Here is a 20,753-nt window from a genome sequence, read left to right on the forward strand (position 1 = left end):
CAGCCATAGTTTTCCAGTTTGGTGAAATGGTAAACCATGACTAACAGAAGATTTTCTGGATGATCCTAGCATGTCAAGAATGGACACATTTAGATTTTGGATTATTAAGCTAAGATACGTTTGTCTGAGTGTTGCCTGTATAATATACCTGCATATATTAACCATTTCACAACATATCTGCTGCAGCCAGATTAATAAATGGGACAATTCTGGCTTGCCTGCACTGGCTGCTTGTTTACTCCCAAGCCAAATTCAGGGTGCAAATTTTTACCTATAGAGTCCTATACAGTTTGCAACTGCAGTACCTAAGGAAATGTCTCTGACTGCTACAAGCTACATCTGAAGCCTTCCTGAGAGTGCCACCTCAAAGGGAGGCTTGGAGGGTAGTAACAATGAAGAGGGCCTTCTCAGTGGTGCCCTCCCAATTGATCTCCCCACTGAGGCCACCTGGTGCCAATTCTGTCACCTTTTCAATGCCAGTGGTGCAGACTCACCTCTGTTCCCCGGCACTGCATGGCATACGGTGAGATACGTCAGCTGTTTTTAAAAGGCGCAATTTGCACTGGAGTTGCTTTAGTCATTTAAATTGTTTTAAATTCTGTATAGTGAAACTTACGTTCTTTGTATTGTATGTTATTATTAGCCATTTATATAACTGTACTTGTGCAATATGTTTTTGTGAACTGCCCTGAGAGCTTTGGCTATTGAGTGGCACAGAAATGAATTAATGAACCATATTTCAAATGTCAAAGTTCATAACTTTTTAGTTCTAATGCCCACACATTTTCAACTGATGGTGATATTATATACATCACACAACAGCCACTTGTGATCCTTGCACAATGATGTCCCATACACTACTACAATCCATAATGTCCAGAGGAAGGGGAAAGAGACCACGTTTTCTCAGAGTACAAATATAATCGCACTTCCACAGTGAGGAAATCCTATTTTTCCACCAGTAAAGGCACTCCTAGTTTGACCCTACAGCACACATCTGAAAGAATGAGATGTGTCCTATGTATGATGGACTAGGGGAATTTGGGTTGAAATCCTTATTCAGCCATGAAATTTGCTGCTGAGTCCTTATCACTCTGGTTAGGATAATATAAACCTATATATACTCCTCTTGAGCACACATGTCCTACCCACAAAGCCACAGAAAACCAGTTGTGTGGAGTCCACAATCCCTGTCAACCATGGAAAGTGGTGGCAACAAAAACAGGAAAGTATCTGGGTACTGGGGTTCAAAAGTGCTGAAGCAGCACAGCAATGAATAGATGTGAATGGGTGCCATGCCAGCTACATCAGAGCCTACTAAGAAAGCCTGGTGGTTGGTAACCTGGGGCTAAAAACTCTTCATTTTAAGAAAGAAGCACCTCGAAGCTCCTTAAGGACAAACGTATTTCAAACTTTGAGCTTACTTTGCCAGACACATCCAATGGTATCTTAAGTTGTGTTGACATGTTTTGTCTCAATTCAAATACTAATCACATCTCTTCCAGTTCAGACCAGTTCAGACTTCCCTCTTCCAGTTCAGACTTCCCTCCTTCACTCCCCTCCATTGGCTTTCCTTTGAGAGGGCTGTATCTGACTCAGATCCTGGAGAAATGTGGGCTTGGGACTCCATGAAGAATCCTTCTCAAACTGAAGACCAGAAGGAATTCCCAGCGGGGCAAAGGCGACCTGAAGAGCTCTTTTTCACAAATGCAACTTGTGAGCCCCTCAATAAATTCTCCAACACCTTCCCAAGCCCTGTTTGATGGTCAGTTCTCCTCCTTTGCCCCTTAGTCCTCAAGAGCGAAGGCAGCCAGTGGAAAGCCCAGAATTGCCACAGCAGCATCCATTTGGCTACCAGTATCACCAGGGTCCACTCAAGAATTGGTATTTGGAGAAAGGAGATGACCCAGCTGAAGACCATGAAGAAGAGGGCCTAGCGATGGGCTTATAAGGTTCCCATTCTTGTCTGGATCTTTGCTGGGCTAATGGCTCCCTTGGAGGCCTTGCCTCCAGCAACCTCCTCATGGACTCCCATCCGCCTCTGCATCCAATGTCTCTTTGGCCTAACCTTTAAGGCTTTCCACAGCACAAAGCATGGCTTCCCTCTTCCTCCAAATCCTGCCGAATCTTTGCCTGTGACCATAGTTCCTTTAATGGTGCCACCCTCCACTCTCCCACACTTGCTTTGACATTTCCATCGGTTCTTCCTCGCTGTCCCTCTATGCTTGGAACTCTTTCCTTGGACATCTGCATGCTGCCACAGTTCTTGTCCTTCAAGCCACAGCTCTAACCTTACTTTTTCTGCAAAGGCTTTGGCTCGTGCCTTTAGTCTTTGTGCCCCACTGACATCAGTCCAAAGTGTGTGAGCATAACTGCATCTGCTCGCACTCACCCTTTGTTACCCTAGTTTCTCCCATGCCTTCTCTCTCTCTCTACGCATTTGCTACTTGTCCCTCTTCATTACTGACCCACCATCTGTTTAGATTGTGAACTCCTCAGGGCAGGACTCTGTTGTTGTGCTTATATTGCTCTGCAAAGTATCGCTTACACCAGTGCCGCAATAATGATCGCCACAGTTTTGCTGTTTCTACTCACCCCAGATGATCGAGTTGGCCTTATTCTGCTTTTTCTGTTACAATTTCCTGCTGCTGGCTTCTTGCTACCTCCTGTGTAGAGAATTCAAAATAAAATTTCTATACACTACAATTTAAATGGAAAAGAAATACAGTGTGGATGTGTGCATGCTTGCATGTGCTAGGTTAGTATCCTTCTTTTAGACTAATACTGTAACTAAGTTTAAAAACAGAAATAATTTTACAAAATTCCAAATACTTAAATATTAGCTAAATAAAAAGCTTTCCTTTTATATGTCTGTTGATTTTTGCTTTCTTGAGCACCAATTACATGATGTGGTGTGCAATATATGTATTGAGAGCTAGTGTTGCCTAGTGGTTAGAGCTTTGAATTGGGACTTGGGAAATCTGGGTTCTGGTGCTCACTGGATTTCAGTGGCCCAGTGGCAGAGGCCTGATCTTCCTCAGAGTGTTGTTGTGAGAATGAAAAACAGAGGAGGAGAACCTTGTAAGCCATTTCGAGTTCCTTGCAAGATGTAATTGTAAGTGTAATGTAACATAATGTGATGATAATGATAATATTAATAGAAAATATCAATATCAACGGCCACAAATTTAAAAATCATTAGTCTGTCAGGCAATTATTGGCAAAAACAGCATGCATTTCAAGCAATGTAAAATCCCTTGCTTTGTAATAAAGGAGGAACAGTGCTTGCACTTCTTCATTTATTATTGGATGAGAGGCATATTTACCATATAAATTTTGATATGGAAAAGCACACTCAAAGGTCAGTCATGTTGACCACAATAAAAATTCTGTAATTCATATTAGGTCAACCACAAGAGCACAATGCTTATGATCTTTTGGTTGACCTACTTCTACACTAATATTGAGGAATTTGATAAAGGTTTCAATGAAAATTCACCAGAAAAATGTCTACATCTTCCATCAGACAGCAAAGCAATTCTAGAATTTCATTGTTGTTAGCTCATAATAAGGATGAAATGAGTTAAGCACCTTAAACCTTTCTGATCTCTTAGGAGTGTATGGATGTTTAAATACAATACCATACTTGAGTGTATTATGTACATTATCCTATTTACTAAGATAATGTATTTGGCATATATTTTCTTAGTAAATGTTATAAAAACCCAGCAAGGCAGCTCAGCATTATTATCCCCATGGGAGAAGGGGAAGCTGAGAGACTGCCACTTGCCTAAGCCCATCACATACTGCAGTTCTCTTGGCCCAGTTAAATCCATGGGATGGAAGTACTTGACATGGACTGCATTGTCTCCATTGCTTTTTTCAATATCCCAAAGAAGAGTAAATGTCAGAATTACAAGAACTGGACAGCAGTCCATGGTGCCTTTATGCAACACCTCCCTTTTCCATCATCATTCGCTTCTGATCTCACGTCTTTGCTGATGCAAATGGTATGGGGAAGAGGCTATGTTGGAAGACAGAATGGAAGACAGAATGAATCTCACTCTCTTTTTAATGGAATTGGATACTCTGTGCCCCCAGGATGAGGATGTTTGCAAGCTAACAGCCCTGCTGCCACCACACCTAATTCCACCCCTACACAATGCAAGAGTACAGGAAGGGGTGTGATGGGCCTGGCTGTGCCCTCACGACTTCCTCACATCCACAATAAAATGCTACCCAAGTGTGGCGTAATTCACTGGTAGGCCAATGCCTCAATCCAAGGCACCGTTGCATATGCATTTCACACCAATGCTATGAATTTTCTTGAAGTGGCACCCTACACTTAAAAAGCATTTCCTATTAGAGAAGGATTCTGGAATGGCAATCTATTTTGTGACTGTTCCCAGATGAACAGTTGCTTCAACAGTACCATCTGTTAGAAAATGAAGCATGGGTTAAGTCTTGCCATGGCTATTAAAACAGCCTCTCATCCAACAGGGAAAGCTGCAGCACAGAGCATATCAAGCTTCATAAACTCTGGGTAAATGTCAAATAAGTATGAAAGGCAACAGAGCTGCAACCATGCAATTACAGCCTGCAGCAAGCCCAGTAAATTATTGTGTCATATTACAAGAGCTCTAATCTTAGAGTACTGAGAGCACTATTAAAAGAGCCCAATTATCTTTGAAACCCTCAGTGCTTTAGAATGAGCAGGGGTGAGCAATATATCACTATCCAGATGTTTGTGCCTACAAATCCCATCAACCCTAGCTGGCATAGTCAATAATGAGGAATCATGGGAGTTGTAGGCTAAAATATCCAGAGAGGTAGCACCTGCGGATTAGAAGGTAGCTGAGGAAATGCCTTTTCCCATATGTTTCCTCTTTGTTAGAGGCCTTGAGAATTTCACTGCTGAAGGAGGCAAAGCAGGTATGATGTGTAGTAGAATTTTCCCCATACTGACACCTTTTCTATTGAGGCTAATCCAGTATGTTCAGAGAAATGGTAACAAAACAAAAAACCTCAGCGTGGGGGCTTTGAAATTAATCTAATGGATGCCTGTGGGTACCTTTTCATGTCAACTGTACACTGACTTGCAGGTGACCCGCATTCCAATGTATTCATGCAGCCTTCCACAAGCTGGTGCCCTCCGATGGTTTTGGACTACAACTCCCAACATTTGCCTGATCATTGGCCAGGCTGTCTGGGACAGAAGGGAGTCCAAGTCCAAAGTATCTGGAGGGTACCAAGCTGAGGAAAGCTATTCTAATGTTTTGTCTTCTTGGTTGCTGCAGCAAGACACAATTTTATACATTTTAATACTTAAGTACAATCAAAATCAAGGCAGGATAAGTTTCCATGCTCATAAGTACCATTGTTCTCAGTTGGAGAGAGCAATACAAGAGCTTAACTCTCCCATTGTAATCAGTGCGTAGGTCTTAAAAGCATTTATTGTTTGGCTGAACTGAACTCACAGAGGACCTCAGGCAACAAGAGCTCTGCAAGCCCACTACTCCCTAGAAAGCGATGCCTGTATACAACCTCAGAGATGTCTTTCCAGAGACAATGGCAATCAAAGCTTCCTCCCAGCTGGTGCTCTCATCTACTTGAACCTAAAATAGCTCTGTGACACACAAGCTGTTAATTTCAACATCTCCTTATAAAATATATCTCTGCAGATATCGAAATCTTCAGCTGGCATCCCCCTGATGTTCACAGTATCCTAGCTGTTTCTTCATACACGCATTATTAACAATGCACAGCCGACATCACAGATCTCTCCCAGTGAAGCCTCCATGTTTTGTTTTAACTTTCCAAAAAGAGACACTTTTAACAGCAAACTTCGTGTACCAACACACTAATAAGTGTTGGCAGGACTGATGCAAAAGGAGGTGTCACTAGAAAGCATTGCCTTTTATTGCTGTTGTTAAATTCCTCCTCACTGTCACTAAATTCTCCCTCCCTCCCTCCCTCCCTCCCTCTGAGAGAATGAGAGAGAGAGAGGAGCCATCTTCCTGTAATGTTCCTTAACTCACCAAGGTCAAGGCCAGATTTTACTGGATGTGTTCTTGTTTGGCTGCATGTGGACATCCCCTCCTTGCCCATGGGCACACATCTTTCCATGGAATAATGGGGGTGTGTACAGCAGCTTGGACTTTGGCACCAAGAATTTTGGACAGGCCAAAGGCTGGGTGGTCTCTTTTCTTCTCTGCAGAAATAAAAACAAACATTTTACTTTTGAACATTTTACATATACATATATTGTTCATGTACACTGAGATGTTTGTACCCTGCACTGGCCCTTAAGGATGGGTGGATTTCCCCTGTTCTGTCCCATTATTGGATTGGATATTTAGCCACATGCAATTGGGCTGGTGGAAATGGACTGTTCCACTTCCTTCCCCACTCTTAATTCTCTGCCTGAAGCATTTAACCCAGTACTTTACTGAGATTGCTGCTTCTATTTTCTGGACTGGACTGGAATCCATTTTCTGAACTGAAGGACTGGAGCATCCTTCACACAAAGTTTTCTTTCTGGAAGTCTGAGGGCAAAATGGCAGCTGTCAGTGCTGCTCTTTGGCCAGCCACTTGGCAAAGCAGCAAAGGGCCAATCTTGCCAAGCTGCTCTCTGGTTCTGGCCTTGGTAGCATGATGAATTGTGTTATCTGGGTTTGGACAACACAACGAGCCATGGTGATACTGAGAAGCCACAGAACAGACAGTTGTTTCTTTTTGTGGTTTCTAAAGACCCGATGCACCATGGCTGAAGTACCAGAATGACAAAGATGAACAATGGTAGTTCGCCATATCATGAGCACCCACTTTACTATCCAAGAAGCTGAGCAAGCATTGATACCTTCCCATATTCTTTGTTGGCATTGCTTTTCAGGGATCTGGGGGCAAATCTGGGAGATTCAGACAATCCAGTTCCCCATTATTCTATCCTCTCTTTTAAACAGAAGAGGTGGATGGATAATTCATTCTTATCCAGGATCCAGGAGGTCTCTCTGGATTCTGGCACAGATACCAAACCACTGATTCTGCTCCTATGCCTGTCAGATGCCTCTTAGAGATGTCACCTCCATCCTCAGAGGCAGCCTCATGGAGGTCAGGATTGCACTGAATGCAGACCATTCCAGAAACAATGAACCAATTTATTCAAGAACAATACCTTAAAATGAAATCAGGTTCCTTTTCCTCTGCCCAAATTTGACTGGCATTTCCCTGCCATTTGTCAAATGTTCTAGTTGCCCATCGGTCTCTTTGTTGATGGACCCCTATAATTGGCTGTATAAGGGTTCTGTGGATTCTGCCACCTTCATCCTCCTTTGGTTTTTGGTTCCAATTAATGGGAGTGTACCAAGCAACAGCCTAGAAGGGAGAGAGAGAAATAATTGCACGAGTTTCTCTACCTTATGACCCTTTAACTATCCTGCTTGGTTATGCGGGTGAAGAGACTGTTCCTACATTAGAAAAGGTTCGAACTGTACTGACTTCTGCAGAGATTTAGGTTGCCAGAAGCTGAAAACCTTGTGAGGCTGAGTGGATGCTTGTGAGGATGCTGAGAGGATGCTTGTGTACTGTTTGGAAGGTTGCAAAGATGACTAAGTATGCATGTTAAGATGGGGTGGGCAAAACACAGACTGTGAGTTGCATGTAGCCCCAGAATTCTGGAACACATTCTGGAATTTGGAACATTCTGGAATTTGTTTTTTTTTTTAAACAAAAAATGGTACCTTATAGTAAGTCAGGGCATCCAGAGGGTCAAATTTCATTTGTTTGCAAGCGTAATCTGACACTTTTAGTGCTCATTATTGATATGGGGACACACGTATACATGTAATGCTTTAAGGGGGGCCATAAGATGAAAATGGCCCCTTTAAGGGGGGGCATAGGATGAAAATGGCCCACAGACTTTCTTTCTCTTTATAAACTATGGTATGCTTTAATCTTCCTGCAAAGCAAATGGGTGAAGAAACCTCAGTAAAGTCTGAGGTTCAATGCTGCACGTAGAAAACCCCTTCTAACTTGAAGATGGCAATTAAGAAATGGTAGCCAAATTATCTATAGCTTCTACAAGTATTTTTATAACCTTTTTTACGGTGTAGAATTAGTTGCTGCTAATAAGTGAAGCAACTGTTTTTGGCTCCTGTACCAAAATAGGGGGATTGTTCAAAATTACTGCAGACCATGGCATCAATTGCCTTTTGGACTCTGGGTATGTGATATGACAGGAGAGATGGTCCTAGCTGGATCAGTGCCTGCAAAGATTCCCACGGTCTGCCCTGGCTTGCACCTGCCCAACCTCCCTCCCTCCATCTCTCATCCGCTTCATCCTTCTATTACGGATCAGCAGCAGTGGCACACCAAGAGCTTTGCTATTGACAGGACTATCATATCCCCTGTCCTCCTGAATCTGCTGGCCGGGCAAAGGGGGAAACTAAATGTTGCAGTGCTCAGCCCCTCTGTTCCAAAAAGTTAAAAAGAGTGCAGCTACCCAGAGCTCATTGTTGCTTTCTTTTTATCCAAACAAATGAGCAGATCCCCTACAAATGGTGGAGATGAAGCTGGACAGAACCAGTCTTTCTGCGACATGAGAGGGAATATGAGAAGCCTGCCACCAGCTCCTGTCTCTCCCTTTCTTGTATCTCTTCTTCGTCCCAGATTTAAAACAGATGCGCAACAACTAGAGCTGAAAAGGAAACGGTATCTCCCTGTGACCTGGAGAGGGTGGGCTATCTCTGCCGCCAGAGGGCCCACCCTGGCGGATGCTGCCCTCCCTTTAATTCTCACCACACGCAGAGTTTATGGTCAGCACTATAAAGAGAAGCCTTCCAGGTGGCTGCAGCTGCCACCATCTCTATCCCAAGTGCCTCTGGCCTCTCAAGGCAGGGTGCAGGAGCATTTGAGGTAATTAACATGGCAGCAATGGCTACAGCTGCCTTGCTCAGCTTTGCCCTTTACAGGGCTGAATTATTACAGGAAGCAGGCAGCTGGAGCCGACCTCCTTCCAGCCCCACTACTCATTCCTGCTTATTGCATGCCGCTTCTCATCTCCAGGGAAGCTTTTGGAGAGACTGGGGGAAGGGGCATCAGAGGGCTACCTCTAGCCCCAGATTCCTATGCAGATCTATTCTCCTCTCTGTCTGCATCAGAAGTTTCTTCTTTCTGCTGTCAGACTGGAGTGATGGACCTTTCTGACTAGCCCAGGCCCCACAGCATCAATCCCTGCCAGCACAAGTGCCAGTAAATCCCAGGGAGATGCCTCACCAAGGGCTTCTATGCTGGCATCCAAGAGCGGACGCTGCCACTCTACAGGGTCCTTTCTGAGCATTAGGAGATGCGCACCGTCTTTTCCTGAAGCAAGTGATGGGGAGCCTGGAGGCAGCACCAAGAGACTGGGGGTGGCGAGAGCGAAATCTGTCCATCTGCCACTTGTGGCATACGTTTCACTCTTCAGAGCAAGAGCTGATCCTGTCTTTTGACATCTTTTGGAGAAACAGCATTTTCCAGAAAAACATCCTGCTAGAAATGTTCAGAAATTCTTTTTTTTTTAAAAAGCTGTGGGGTAGCAGAACAGCCTAACTTTACCTTTCCAGCCAGATTCTCTCAAAGCATGGATGAAAAATAAGTGCAATCTGATTGGTGTTTTTAAACACATGTGATTCCAGCCTCTGTTTCCACATGATAAAATGTTAATTTAAATATGTAAGAGAACTTCTCTGAAATACTTAATTTAGACCAAATATTTATTCTACTGATATAATTTATGCACTAATCAGGAAGTGTGGAAGAATGAAAGGGTCACCTGTAAGGAATCCTTTTTCAGACAAATAGCAAATTATTTAGTTGTATGCTATGCTCAAGGCTGGAAGAATTTGTTGACATGGAGCAGCCCTTTCCAACCTGATGCCCTTCAGATATGTTGGACTACAATGCCCATCATTCCCAGACAGCATGGCCATTGGAAATGATGGGAGTCAAAGTCCCACACTTCTGAAGTGCACCAGGTTGGGCAAGGCTTGATGCATACATTTGCAAACAGACTCTTGGAAACTTCCCTGGAGTTTATTACAAACAGAAAAGCCGTCTGACATGCAGTGCATCCCCCATGATCCACATCTGACTGTGAAGTGAAGCAGTGGAGTGTTGGGTGCCTTCTGGAACACATACTTGGTTTGGTTTGGGCAGTGTGATGGCACATTAATCCTGGCAAGTGCCTCACACAAACTGAGCGCATGTCTAACAGACCCCTGGAAACAGCAGCCCCTCTGCACTGGTTCTATTGCATATATACAGGAAGTTACTGGCAGGTGAATCAGTGTGAGAAGACTTCCCTGAGGAGGGGCTCCCTGACAGCTTCAGGAATTTGGAGCTTTTCATTTTTAAAGAGTGCAAAGGCCAACTGTGAGAAGTGGCTGGGGTATTGCACTTGGACTGTGGAAATCTCTTTCTAAATGCTGGTTTAGCCATGAAGCTCACTGGGGAAACTTGGGCTGCTGCTTGGGTAGCCCTCCTGTCAACCTAGTTGTGAGGAGGATAATGCGTTGAAAACTCCAAATATGCAATCCCACCCTTTTTGGAGAAAGGGCATAGTATAAATGAGATAAATGCATGAATTCTGACTAAGGCTTAAATGGTGAGGACCTAGAAAACCTATAAAACATTGGTATTTCTGGGGAGATACCAATGCCACCATCTGGTCCAAAATTAATGGACGAATTTCAGTTATTGTGGCCTGATGATGTGGACGAGTACGTCCCACCACTTGCCTATTGGACCCTTGCGCATCTTGGTTAATAAATAACTCCAAGCACGGGATTGGGATCTGGATCTTGGAAATGGTTAACGCTTCTCTGAGGGAGGGTCAGGTACCTGCCCCTTTAAAGGAGGTGGTAGTCCAACCGGTCCTGAAGAAAGCGTCACTGGATCCAGAGATGGCCACTAATTATAGACCAGTGGCCAACATCCCGTTTCTGGGCAAGGTGTTAGAGCGAGTGGTGGCGGGACAACTCCAAGCACTCTTGGATGAAACCGATTATCTGGACCCATTTCAGTCCGGCTTCAGACCCGGGTACGGTACTGAATCTGCCTTGGTCGCCCTGTACGATGACCTGTGCAGGGAGAAGGACAGGGGGAGTGCGTCCCTGTTGGTTCTTCTGGACCTCTCAGCAGCTTTCGATACCATCGACCATGGTATCCTTCTGGATAGGCTAGCGGGATTGGGGGTTGGAGGCACTGCTCTGCAGTGGTTCCGCTCCTATCTCAATGACTGATTCCAGAAGGTGGTGCTGGGGGACTATGGCTCTGCGCCATGGCAGCTATGCCATGGAGTACCGCAGGGGTCCATTTTGTCCCCTTTGCTGTTTAACATCTACATGAAACCGCTGGGAGAGGTTGTCATGAGGTGTGGGCTGCGGAATCATCAGTACGCTGATGATACCCAGCTCTACTTCTCGTTTTCCACCAATCCAGGTGAGGCAGTGGCTGTGCTGAACCGGTGCCTGGCCGAGGTAATGGGCTGGATGAGGGCCAATAAACTGAAGCTCAATCCAGACAAGTCGGAGGTCCTGTTGGTTGGCGGATCGGGCTTCGGAGAGGGTGAATTGAACCTAGTCCTGAATGGGGTTGCACTCCCTCTTAGGGACAAGGTCCACAGCTTGGGAGTGCTCCTCGGCCCAGAGCTTTCACGGGAAGCTCAGGTGACAGCAGTGGCAAGGAGCACTTTCCTTCAGCTTCGGCCAATCCATCAGCTGCGCCCCTACCTGGAGTACGACTGCTTGGCGACAGTGACACATGCGCTGGTGACTTCCCGCCTTGACTTCTGTAATGCGCTCTACATGGGGCTACCCTTGAAGACGGTCCGGATACTTCAATTGGTTCAAAACAGAGCTGCCAGGCTGCTGACGGGGACTGGGCGTTATGTTCACATGACTCCAGTCCTCCGTCAGCTTCACTGGCTTCCCATTGAAGTCCGGGCCCAATTCAAGGTGTTGGTGATGACCTATAAAGCCCTAAACGGCTTGGGTCCTGGTTACCTGAAGGAGTGCTTACGTCCATATATGCCCGCCCACCCCGAGATCTGCGGGAGAGGCCCTTCTCCGGGAACCCTCCGTGAAGGAAATTAGGAGGGTAAGTACTTGGAGGAGGGCTTTCTCTGTGGTGGCGCCCAATCTATGGAATGCGCTCCCCAGAGAGGTCCGCCTGGTGCCGTTGTTATTTGTTTTTCGGCGCCAGGCTTTTTATTCAACTTTTTATTCAAACGTCATTTTAACTGTTAATACTATTTATTTATTTTATTCTTTGACCAGGGTGACTTATTTTATATTGTTAACTTGTTTTTATTTTTATTGTATAGTATTTTAATCGATATATTTGTGAGCCGCCCCGAGGCTTCGGCGAATGGGGCGGCATAGAAATTTTTTAAATAAATAAATAAAACCATAGTGCAGATAAAACATCTGGTTGGGTTATTTTAGTTTGAATTCCACAGGTATAAAGGCTCCACAAGTTTCAACAGTTCAGGCAGTTGTGGAAAATGAGTCCAAAATTATGAGCCCAAGAATCCAGAGAGTGCTTTGTTCATTGATGCTTGACTAAGACAGCAATCTTATTGTCCCTAGAGAGCATCTGGTGGGGCACCGGAATTGCAGAGTCTCTGCTCTGATGGTAGCCAACTGCTTGGACACTGGAGCTGGGACCCTGTTCTTGGAGCATCTTCTCCCACCCTTTGCAGATGAAGTGGAAAGAATCAGGCCAGCTGTGTCTCTAAGGCTGGAAGAACCTCAGAATATAGGTGCTTAGGGGAGTACTATAACCTGGGGCAGGGAGGAATCCTTGTGGTGCCTCAGCATCCTTCCTTCCACCTCTGAAGAACTGCTCTTAGAGGTTTGGAACTAACCATCTAGCTGCTTTGCAGAGCAGTAGTGCAGAGATGAAGATGTTGGAAATGTAAACATAAAGTGGGTACTTTTTATCCTATGTGGTGGACTTGTGATAATGCGAAAAACTATTGGATTAAAATACATAAATGGATGGAGGAAATACTACAAAAACCCTTTGCTTTTAAACCTGAAGTTTTCTTGTTAGGCATCATACCGGAAGACATTAACAGACAGGAAATGTATTTGATGCTACACCTAATCACAGCGGAGAGGATTGCATTTGCTCAATATTGGAAAAGTGAGGAGCTGCCCACCGATGAACTGATTTTAAGAAAGATCGTGGACTGCGCAGAAATGGATAGACTGACTTTATCAATGAAGGAGAAAGAGGATACTGACTTCTGTCAAACTTGGTATTTTTTTTATAATTGGCTGGAGAAACGGGACTTGGTGTAAATTTAGAGATGTTTTCAAGTTACTATAAACTGATTTGAATTTGACTATAGAATGTTAAAAAATATGTAGTAGGGGGTTGACCCAGTAAATCCGATGTATGTGATGTTTGATGTTTTTAGTATTAGCTTAAAACTTTAATAAAACTTTAAAAAACAGAAGTGCAGAGATAAGCTTCACCTTCATGGTTCTTTGTTCAGTCATAGGATGCCCATAATCCTCTGAGTTCAGAGAGTTATGAGCATCCCCATTGGAATGAGTCCTGAGACTAGAAGAAGAGAGGGAAGGTAGGCTGGTTTGTGCTGGAGATTGCAATGCACAATTAATTCTTGGTACCTGTATAGAACACAAAGTGATATATGACCTGACCACACATAGTATTCCATGCATTCTGGGGCTGCCCTGTTCATATCCCTTTTGCCAAATCATGTGGACTTCCATTGTCTCATTGTGCATACCAAGTTGGGAGTAAGGGTGTGAACAATATACCTGGCCCATACTTAAGATCTGCTGCAATACGGCCTAATTTAAGTACATCAAACCAGAGGCAATTCTAACTTACTGCGTTACAACTGGGAGGGAACAATCAGAACGATTACCTGCCCACCAGGATTGCAGAGGATGGTGGTACACTCTGGGCCTGGCTTAAACTTGTCCATGTCCTTCCAGAGATAGTCTGTGGGTGGCTTATGAGGCATTTTAGAATTCATAGCCCACACCTGCAGACACGAAACAAGTAGAAGTGAGACACTGTAAAATCACTTCACAGCAAACCCACTCCCTGATTTACAGGACTTCCCCTCCAACTCCATTCTTAGAGTTGGACTACAAGCTTCAGCATGCCCAGCCACCCATGGTGGGGGATTTTGTCCAAACATCTAGAGGGAAACAGGTTGGATAAATCTGCATTAGGCTGTAGTTATAAGCATTGGCATACAATGAGCAGTTTGGGACTAAGTCCAGATGAATATTGCTACTTTTAATTTCTACATCCAATATATTTTTCTCCAACATGCACTTAAGACACAAAAATTATTGTTTTGATAAGAAGCTAACATTCTAATACCTTCAGAACTGTTTGGAAACCAATTTTTGCCTCTGGAACCTTTTCTCCAGTTGGCTGCAGAACATATATGAACTCCATCAATGGGTAGCAAAGTCTAGAAGGGCTTTTTATAGAAATCAAATGTAACATGTGGGATGTGTAGTGAATTCATTCTGAGAGTGGGAATCCATTGGATTCCCTGGGCTCAGCTTCCCCAACTCCAGTCTGCTCTCTTGCAGCCATGAGTCTGAATTCCTGGCCAGCATCTCAAGCATCCACATGGGTACCACCAGGAAGCAAGCCCATGTGAACCCTGCATAAGTGGCATCCCTCTTCCATGCATGTGATTTGCAGCCTTTGTTTAAACTGCACCCCCTGTGGTAAAGATGGTTGGTTGTGCGACTGGACTTCCAGGAGTGTTTACAGACTTTCTCTCATCTCAACTCATGTCCTAAGCAGGGCTGAGCATGAGATGAAGTCTAGTGGATAGCAGAGGGTCAGATTCCAGGGAGGACTGGTGCAAACTTCTGAAGAAGTCACCTCAATTTCCAGTATAAACAAGGCTGTCAAGCTTTGATGTGTTTGTTTCTCTGGGGACTAGTGTGTGATACAAACAGAACTGGAGGAATTCTTTTTATTTCACTCACTGTTACTGAAGAATTAGCCTTCATTCGGATCTTCGGGGGGAATCTGAAGATCGCTATTGGATGCCCATAAATATTCTGCTGCAGTGTATAGTCTCCAATGCCCTCTTCTTTATCAGCAGAGCTGTTAAGTATCTTCACATAATGACCACCTGGATGAACTTCAACAATTTTAAGGTTCCCAACAGCACTAAGAATAAGAACAGAAGAGAACAGGGTTAGCCCAGTCCCAGAGTCCAGCATTCTAACTACTATACCACATTCACTCTCAGATCAAAATGCATTAAAATAATTACTAATGTACTCAGTCAGAATACTGAGTAGAAGCAAAATAAAGGATCAGATATGATTTTCAAGGAGCAGAGGGACTGCTGGGGAGAATGGAGACAACCAATTGCAGACACTAAACGGAAGCAGACTTATCGCTGGACATTTATTTATGTAAGGCAACTCAGTTGGCAGGGCTCTTCTTTCTCATATAACACTAGGCATTAATCATTGTTACAAGATGTACCAGACAACCAGTGAAAGCTAAAGAAATGCAGCCATTCTACCTCCAATCCAATGCAGCACAAGACTTAATTCATTGGTTTATGTTGACTGTCTATTGGAATCTTGCATGGTATACCTACACCTTTGCTGGAATACCTACGCCTAATGATAACTTGAAAGCACAAGCATGGTATTAAACACTTGCAGCAGCTAAGTTGAGACTGGCACATACTCCGCCCTCAAATATGGAGAGGTTGCTTCTTTTTAGTTTGTATCTCTGTGGATGACATCATGGGCCAGTTTGATCCACAGTACTGTGAGAATCATGAAATCAGACTGAATGAGCAGTTCTTACACTTGCGGGGCACTGAGAGGTACTCTTATGCTTGGGCAGCAAATCATCACATGCTGCTTTCTTGCATACTCCCACCAGATGAGAAGGTGCTTGAAAATCTTCGGAAGGAAAACTCAGTGACTGTGTTTTTCCTTCCATGGACACAATCCAACTAAGATCTATTTGCAAAGAGGGGAGAAAGTTTTTTTGAAGTTTGCATTGCTGAAGAAGCAAGCAAAACCTGAAAGTGGCATCACTGATGGTCCTGAGGCCACATGAAAGTCATTCAAGTTGCTGTCGCTTGAAATTCATGCAGCCACACCAGCTAGAGGTGCAAGCTTCTCCTGCCCCATCCCATCCCACCTCTTTTTTAGAGTTGCATGAGCATTTAATTTCTGTTACAAATCATGTAAACATGTTCCATTTGCATACTTCAATATAAACGTGATCAGAAGTTCTTTTTTCCAAGAAATGTCCTCAAATTCCCAAATCTGTGATCATGCTCAAAAGCATTTTTTTCTACAATTCATACCTTGAAGTGCACATTTTCTTCAAAATATCCCTTTTCACATCTTAGTAGATGAGAGAAAGTGTGCACTTTTGCAAAAAATATGGGCATAAATATATACTTTCCTGTTTTGAATGAGCTTAAAAAAGGCTGAAAAATGTGCTTCGAGTGCTTATCAGAGAATTTAAGCTCACTCAAAAAATTGCTGTTCTCCTCTACCTATTCCTGTTGCCCCCTCCAACCCCTTCTTCCACCCAGAGTAGGCCAAACTTGTCTCACATGCTGCAGCAGATGGCAATTGGAAAAGAAGCTGGGCAATGATACCTAGAGAAGGAAGAAGCTTGGGGAAATGTGGATGCCCTTTCACAACTCTGGTGCAGTCAAGAAAAGCTGAAAGAATTCCCGCACACAGCTTGGTAAGTGCAATGGTAAGTCAAACCCATGGCGTGGCAAGGGAGAAGCAGAAACAGTCACTTCACATGTACACTGATCTTCAACATAGGCCATTTCTGGGTGCTTCATCACTGCCTTTGCAGCTAAAAGCAGCTTACAACAACAAATGAGAATTAAACTGCCAAGCACATATAAAAGAAACTGATGGCTGCATTATTTTCCTGCCTCATACAGTTAACAGAACTAATGACTGCTTGTGTTACTTTTGAGACAAGGGACCGGTAAATCTTTCCATGAAAAGCATAATGCAATTTACACAATGGGTGAGTGTACAAGTCACACTAAGCCACGTGGGCAAGAAGCCACAACCCAGGGTACATACAACAGTCTATGGAGCTTGAGCTGGGTTGCTGTCCTCCTCCCTCCACATTAGTCTTTCCAGGGGACACTGCAGCAGGCCAAGTTATCCCCATAGTTATCCTCGCTATGGGGAAAATGTCATTTTTGCTTCACTGTGGTTTCTTTCCTCCCCCACTTTTTTTTACAGATTGCCTTTTATGGTCCTCAATTTGACAGCCCATGACAGTCTCTTTAAAGTGTTGTGACTGACTTTGAAGGGAGGCCGTCCATGACTAGCCATCCTGTTGTTGTCGTCTTCTTCCCCTCCCCCTCCCCTCCCCCTCCTCTCTCCTCCTCCTCTTCATCACCATCACCACATATGCCACCTTTTTTCCTCCTGTGAGGAACCCAAAGTGGATTACACAGCTCCATTTTATCCTCACAACAGTAACCCTGTGAGGTAGGTTAGGCATATCTGTGGCAGGCCTGAAGTCAGTTAGCTTCATGGCTGAACCTTGATCTCCTGAGTCCCCAGTCCAACACTCTAACCACCATACTGCACTGGCTTTCCAGTTTAATTTACCTGTGTTCTCAATGTGCACATCCTCCAACTTTTTATTTTATAGTCAGACTTGTGCAAGTATGAAAGTCTGTATTTGTGCAGGTCCCAAAAGGAAAGCCTTTGCTGCATTATAAAACAAAACCTACCAACCCTGGAGACTGACCCAGAAAGAGTCCAATTAGCCTTTCCCCCTCCCTTTGCTTCCCCGACAGCTGTCAAAGTGTTAGCTGTCAAGAGAAAACAACAATGTCAGTGATCTTTGCTCATGAAAAGGGACAAGTGGAATTTATAACTTTCCTGGTAAGATTCTCTTGTGATACTCTTCCCTTTCTCAGATCTGAGCAAATGCAACTTATACTTACTGAAAAACACTGTATACATTTGTGGTGCAACATTTTTGTAAAAGAAAGAGATGGCTGAGCAGTGGAGGCAACTCAGATGCGCCATTCTAGTGGTGACCCAGACAAGAACACCAAGACTACTAAAGGATTTTTTTGCCTCTCTCAACTCACACCTTGCTTGCCATTGAACTCTACTTGCAGTGGGATTGTTTATCTGGATTCAGATGACACAACAACTCACCATGGGTAAAGCAGTTCCCACAACACCCATTTCTCAGGTGGCTTGTTGGAAAAAACCAAGCCACCCTGTGTAAGCCATGCTGTGTTCAGATGATATGACAGCCAACCATGCCTACTTACTTATGGCAGGTTGTTGCGCCATGCAAACCAGGCCATCATGCCAAAATGTAGGGAGAATCTGGCTGCCTTGTCCCTCTTGTACTGTTTAGTCACACTTACCTTCTCTATTTCCAGCCAGGCGGTACACTTTTCAGAAATAGAATTATGACTATATATTCAGTCTAAAACTGCTGCACTGTTCCTATTCTTAGAGAAAAGGATACAATGTGATTTTTTTTTAGAAAGAACTTTTTAAACTGGAGATTGGTTCTGATTTGAAGTATCTTTCATCCATCAAAAATGAGAAAGGCAAAGCCTGCTTTGCTCCAGAAAAAAGTCTCAACCCAAATCCCCCGGACATGATTAGCACAGAAAATAGGGCAAGACATTTCAGCAACAGGCATTGCAACGAACCGATTCAATTAATTTCACTTAATTTAACTGGCTAGTCAGAGAGCTGTAATATAATCATCCCTGTGGGATGCCACAGTTAAATCTCACTTCATCCATGCCATTGACAACAGCACCCAACAAAACTTTCTTTCCTGTTGCTGATTGTGGAGTGGAACTAAAATTCAAATCTTTCAGGCACTGCCCCGCAAATGCTGCTTGAGTCAGGGGATGTGCGGGGTGAACAGACAGGGGGATAGTTTCAGTTTTTTAGATCTGCCGATTCAGCACTTCTTGTACCTGCAAATCACATTGTGTCTGCTGGATGCACATAGTACTGGTTAATCTGGAGGCGCATGCAAGTGTGCGACTCAGTGCTGGCAGGTTGGACAAACAACAACTGCAAGCCTTGTACTAAATCGGCCCGACACCTTCCACTGACTAGCATAGAATCTAGAAGCTGTAAAATACCCAGTATAAATAAAGAAGAAAGAGGAGTGTAAACAAGGATATTAGTTTGATGAACCACACATAACAGCTCTGCCTGCTGAGTTGGGTTTGCCTGCTAGCTGTCCACATTTCTTCATATCATGATATTCCAGTGGCAGCTTAAACATGAGCTTTTTCTCTTGATCAGATGGGAAAATGTATATGGGAAATGTTTAAGGTACATGGAGGGACATGAGATCAATCCTAGCAGAAATTATTTATCGATCTGTTTGAAGTTTGTTACTGTACTTCTATGCCACCTATTTAGCCTTTCTCTCCTGTGACACAGTCATATACGGATTTACGGTTAGCTCATATTTAATAGCAGAACCAGGGAAAAGGGAACCAAAGTAGAAGCTAGTAGAGCAAAAATGAGTCAGAACAGATTCTGACATGATGAATAGCACTAGTTCCCACCTGAAATCAACCTAGATCCATATAATTTTATTTTCTCATCTTTATCCTTGCAATTGAATTTCCTCACATTCATTCCACATTGCCTTTGTCCCTCCCTTTCCTGTCTTCCTTCTGGTGTCTCTACCACCACCAGAATTTAGTCTGCAAGCTCCTTGGAGCAGGAACCTGTGTTTGCTTGCTTGCTTAGGTCACACTGTAAAGCAACATGTGCAGCAATGGTGCTAAACAGATAGTAGATGATTCTTTCAAAGGTCACAGGCAGATCAGAGCAGAGTCTGGCAGGACAGGAGTGGTGCTTGAAATGCACTGGCATTGACTGCCTTTCAGCAGAGAGGCTGGCAAGATTTGCCCAAGCCAAACTCAGAAGCCAACCAGGAGCAAATCTCAGAGTATTTTCCCCAGCCATCCACAGAGCCCTCCTCCAGTCTCTGCCTGCTAGCTTGCCAACTCGCCCGCAACCCCAAACACATCCCATCTTTCTTTTCTCTTCTGTTGGTGTCAGCCGCTGCTTGCAGGGCCATGCCTGTTAACAAGGAAAGGAAAGGAAAGGAAAGGAAAGGAAAGGAAAGGAAAGGAAAGGAAGAGTGTACATGGGGCAGAGAAGCTTCTGGAGATGGGAAGAGAGAATTGTTTTCCAAGCTCCACAGGCTGGTGCAGGCAATTACCTGATGATCTACTATGAGTTATGTATTTTGCAGAAAATAAGTGTGCTTGGACCTCCATCCCTGCAGTTCAGCCCTACCCACTAGTATTCAATTTTTTCCCTGCAATGCAGTCGGACTGCTGTGCCTGAGCTAAATGCACTTCCTTGGGTCTCTGAATGGGACCATCGCACCACCACCTCGTAGTAATACCTGGATGCCGAAGAGTTGTAGTATTCGTGAGGCACATGCGGCCTTCCTGCCTTCTCCTCTGGTTCTGAAGCGGCCTTCTTGGAGTCAGCAAATAAAGCTCTGATGTAGTCCTGACCTTGTCCGAGTGCATTGCTCCCAAGGCTGGAATTGCTGGAGCAAGGAACGTATTGTTTTTGTAAGAAGCTGCTGTTGCTGGGAGCTGTTAAGCGAAAAGGTAACAGAGCAGGGAAATGTCATATATATATATATATATATATATATATATA

The 20,753-nt window shown here is 44.1% G+C and overlaps 1 protein-coding gene across 1 annotated transcript in view; it reads right to left on the reverse strand.

The window, feature by feature from the left end:
- Window positions 1-20,753, reverse strand: part of LMNTD1 (lamin tail domain containing 1) — a 150,905-nt gene that overhangs the window by 36,368 nt on the left and 93,784 nt on the right. Inside the window, exons 5-10 of the mRNA XM_044423508.1 lie at window positions 20,488-20,686; window positions 15,033-15,219; window positions 13,940-14,059; window positions 7,175-7,374; window positions 6,039-6,211; window positions 2,596-2,666 (exon numbers count right to left, since the gene is read on the reverse strand). Of these exons, the coding sequence (XP_044279443.1) occupies window positions 2,596-2,666; window positions 6,039-6,211; window positions 7,175-7,374; window positions 13,940-14,059; window positions 15,033-15,219; window positions 20,488-20,686 (950 nt within the window). The remainder of the gene's footprint in view (window positions 1-2,595; window positions 2,667-6,038; window positions 6,212-7,174; window positions 7,375-13,939; window positions 14,060-15,032; window positions 15,220-20,487; window positions 20,687-20,753) is intronic.

The sequence above is a fragment of the Varanus komodoensis genome, unplaced genomic scaffold, assembly GCF_004798865.1.
Source record: "Varanus komodoensis strain SLA01 unplaced genomic scaffold, ASM479886v1 scaffold13_3, whole genome shotgun sequence".
Lineage (NCBI taxonomy): Eukaryota > Metazoa > Chordata > Lepidosauria > Squamata > Varanidae > Varanus > Varanus komodoensis.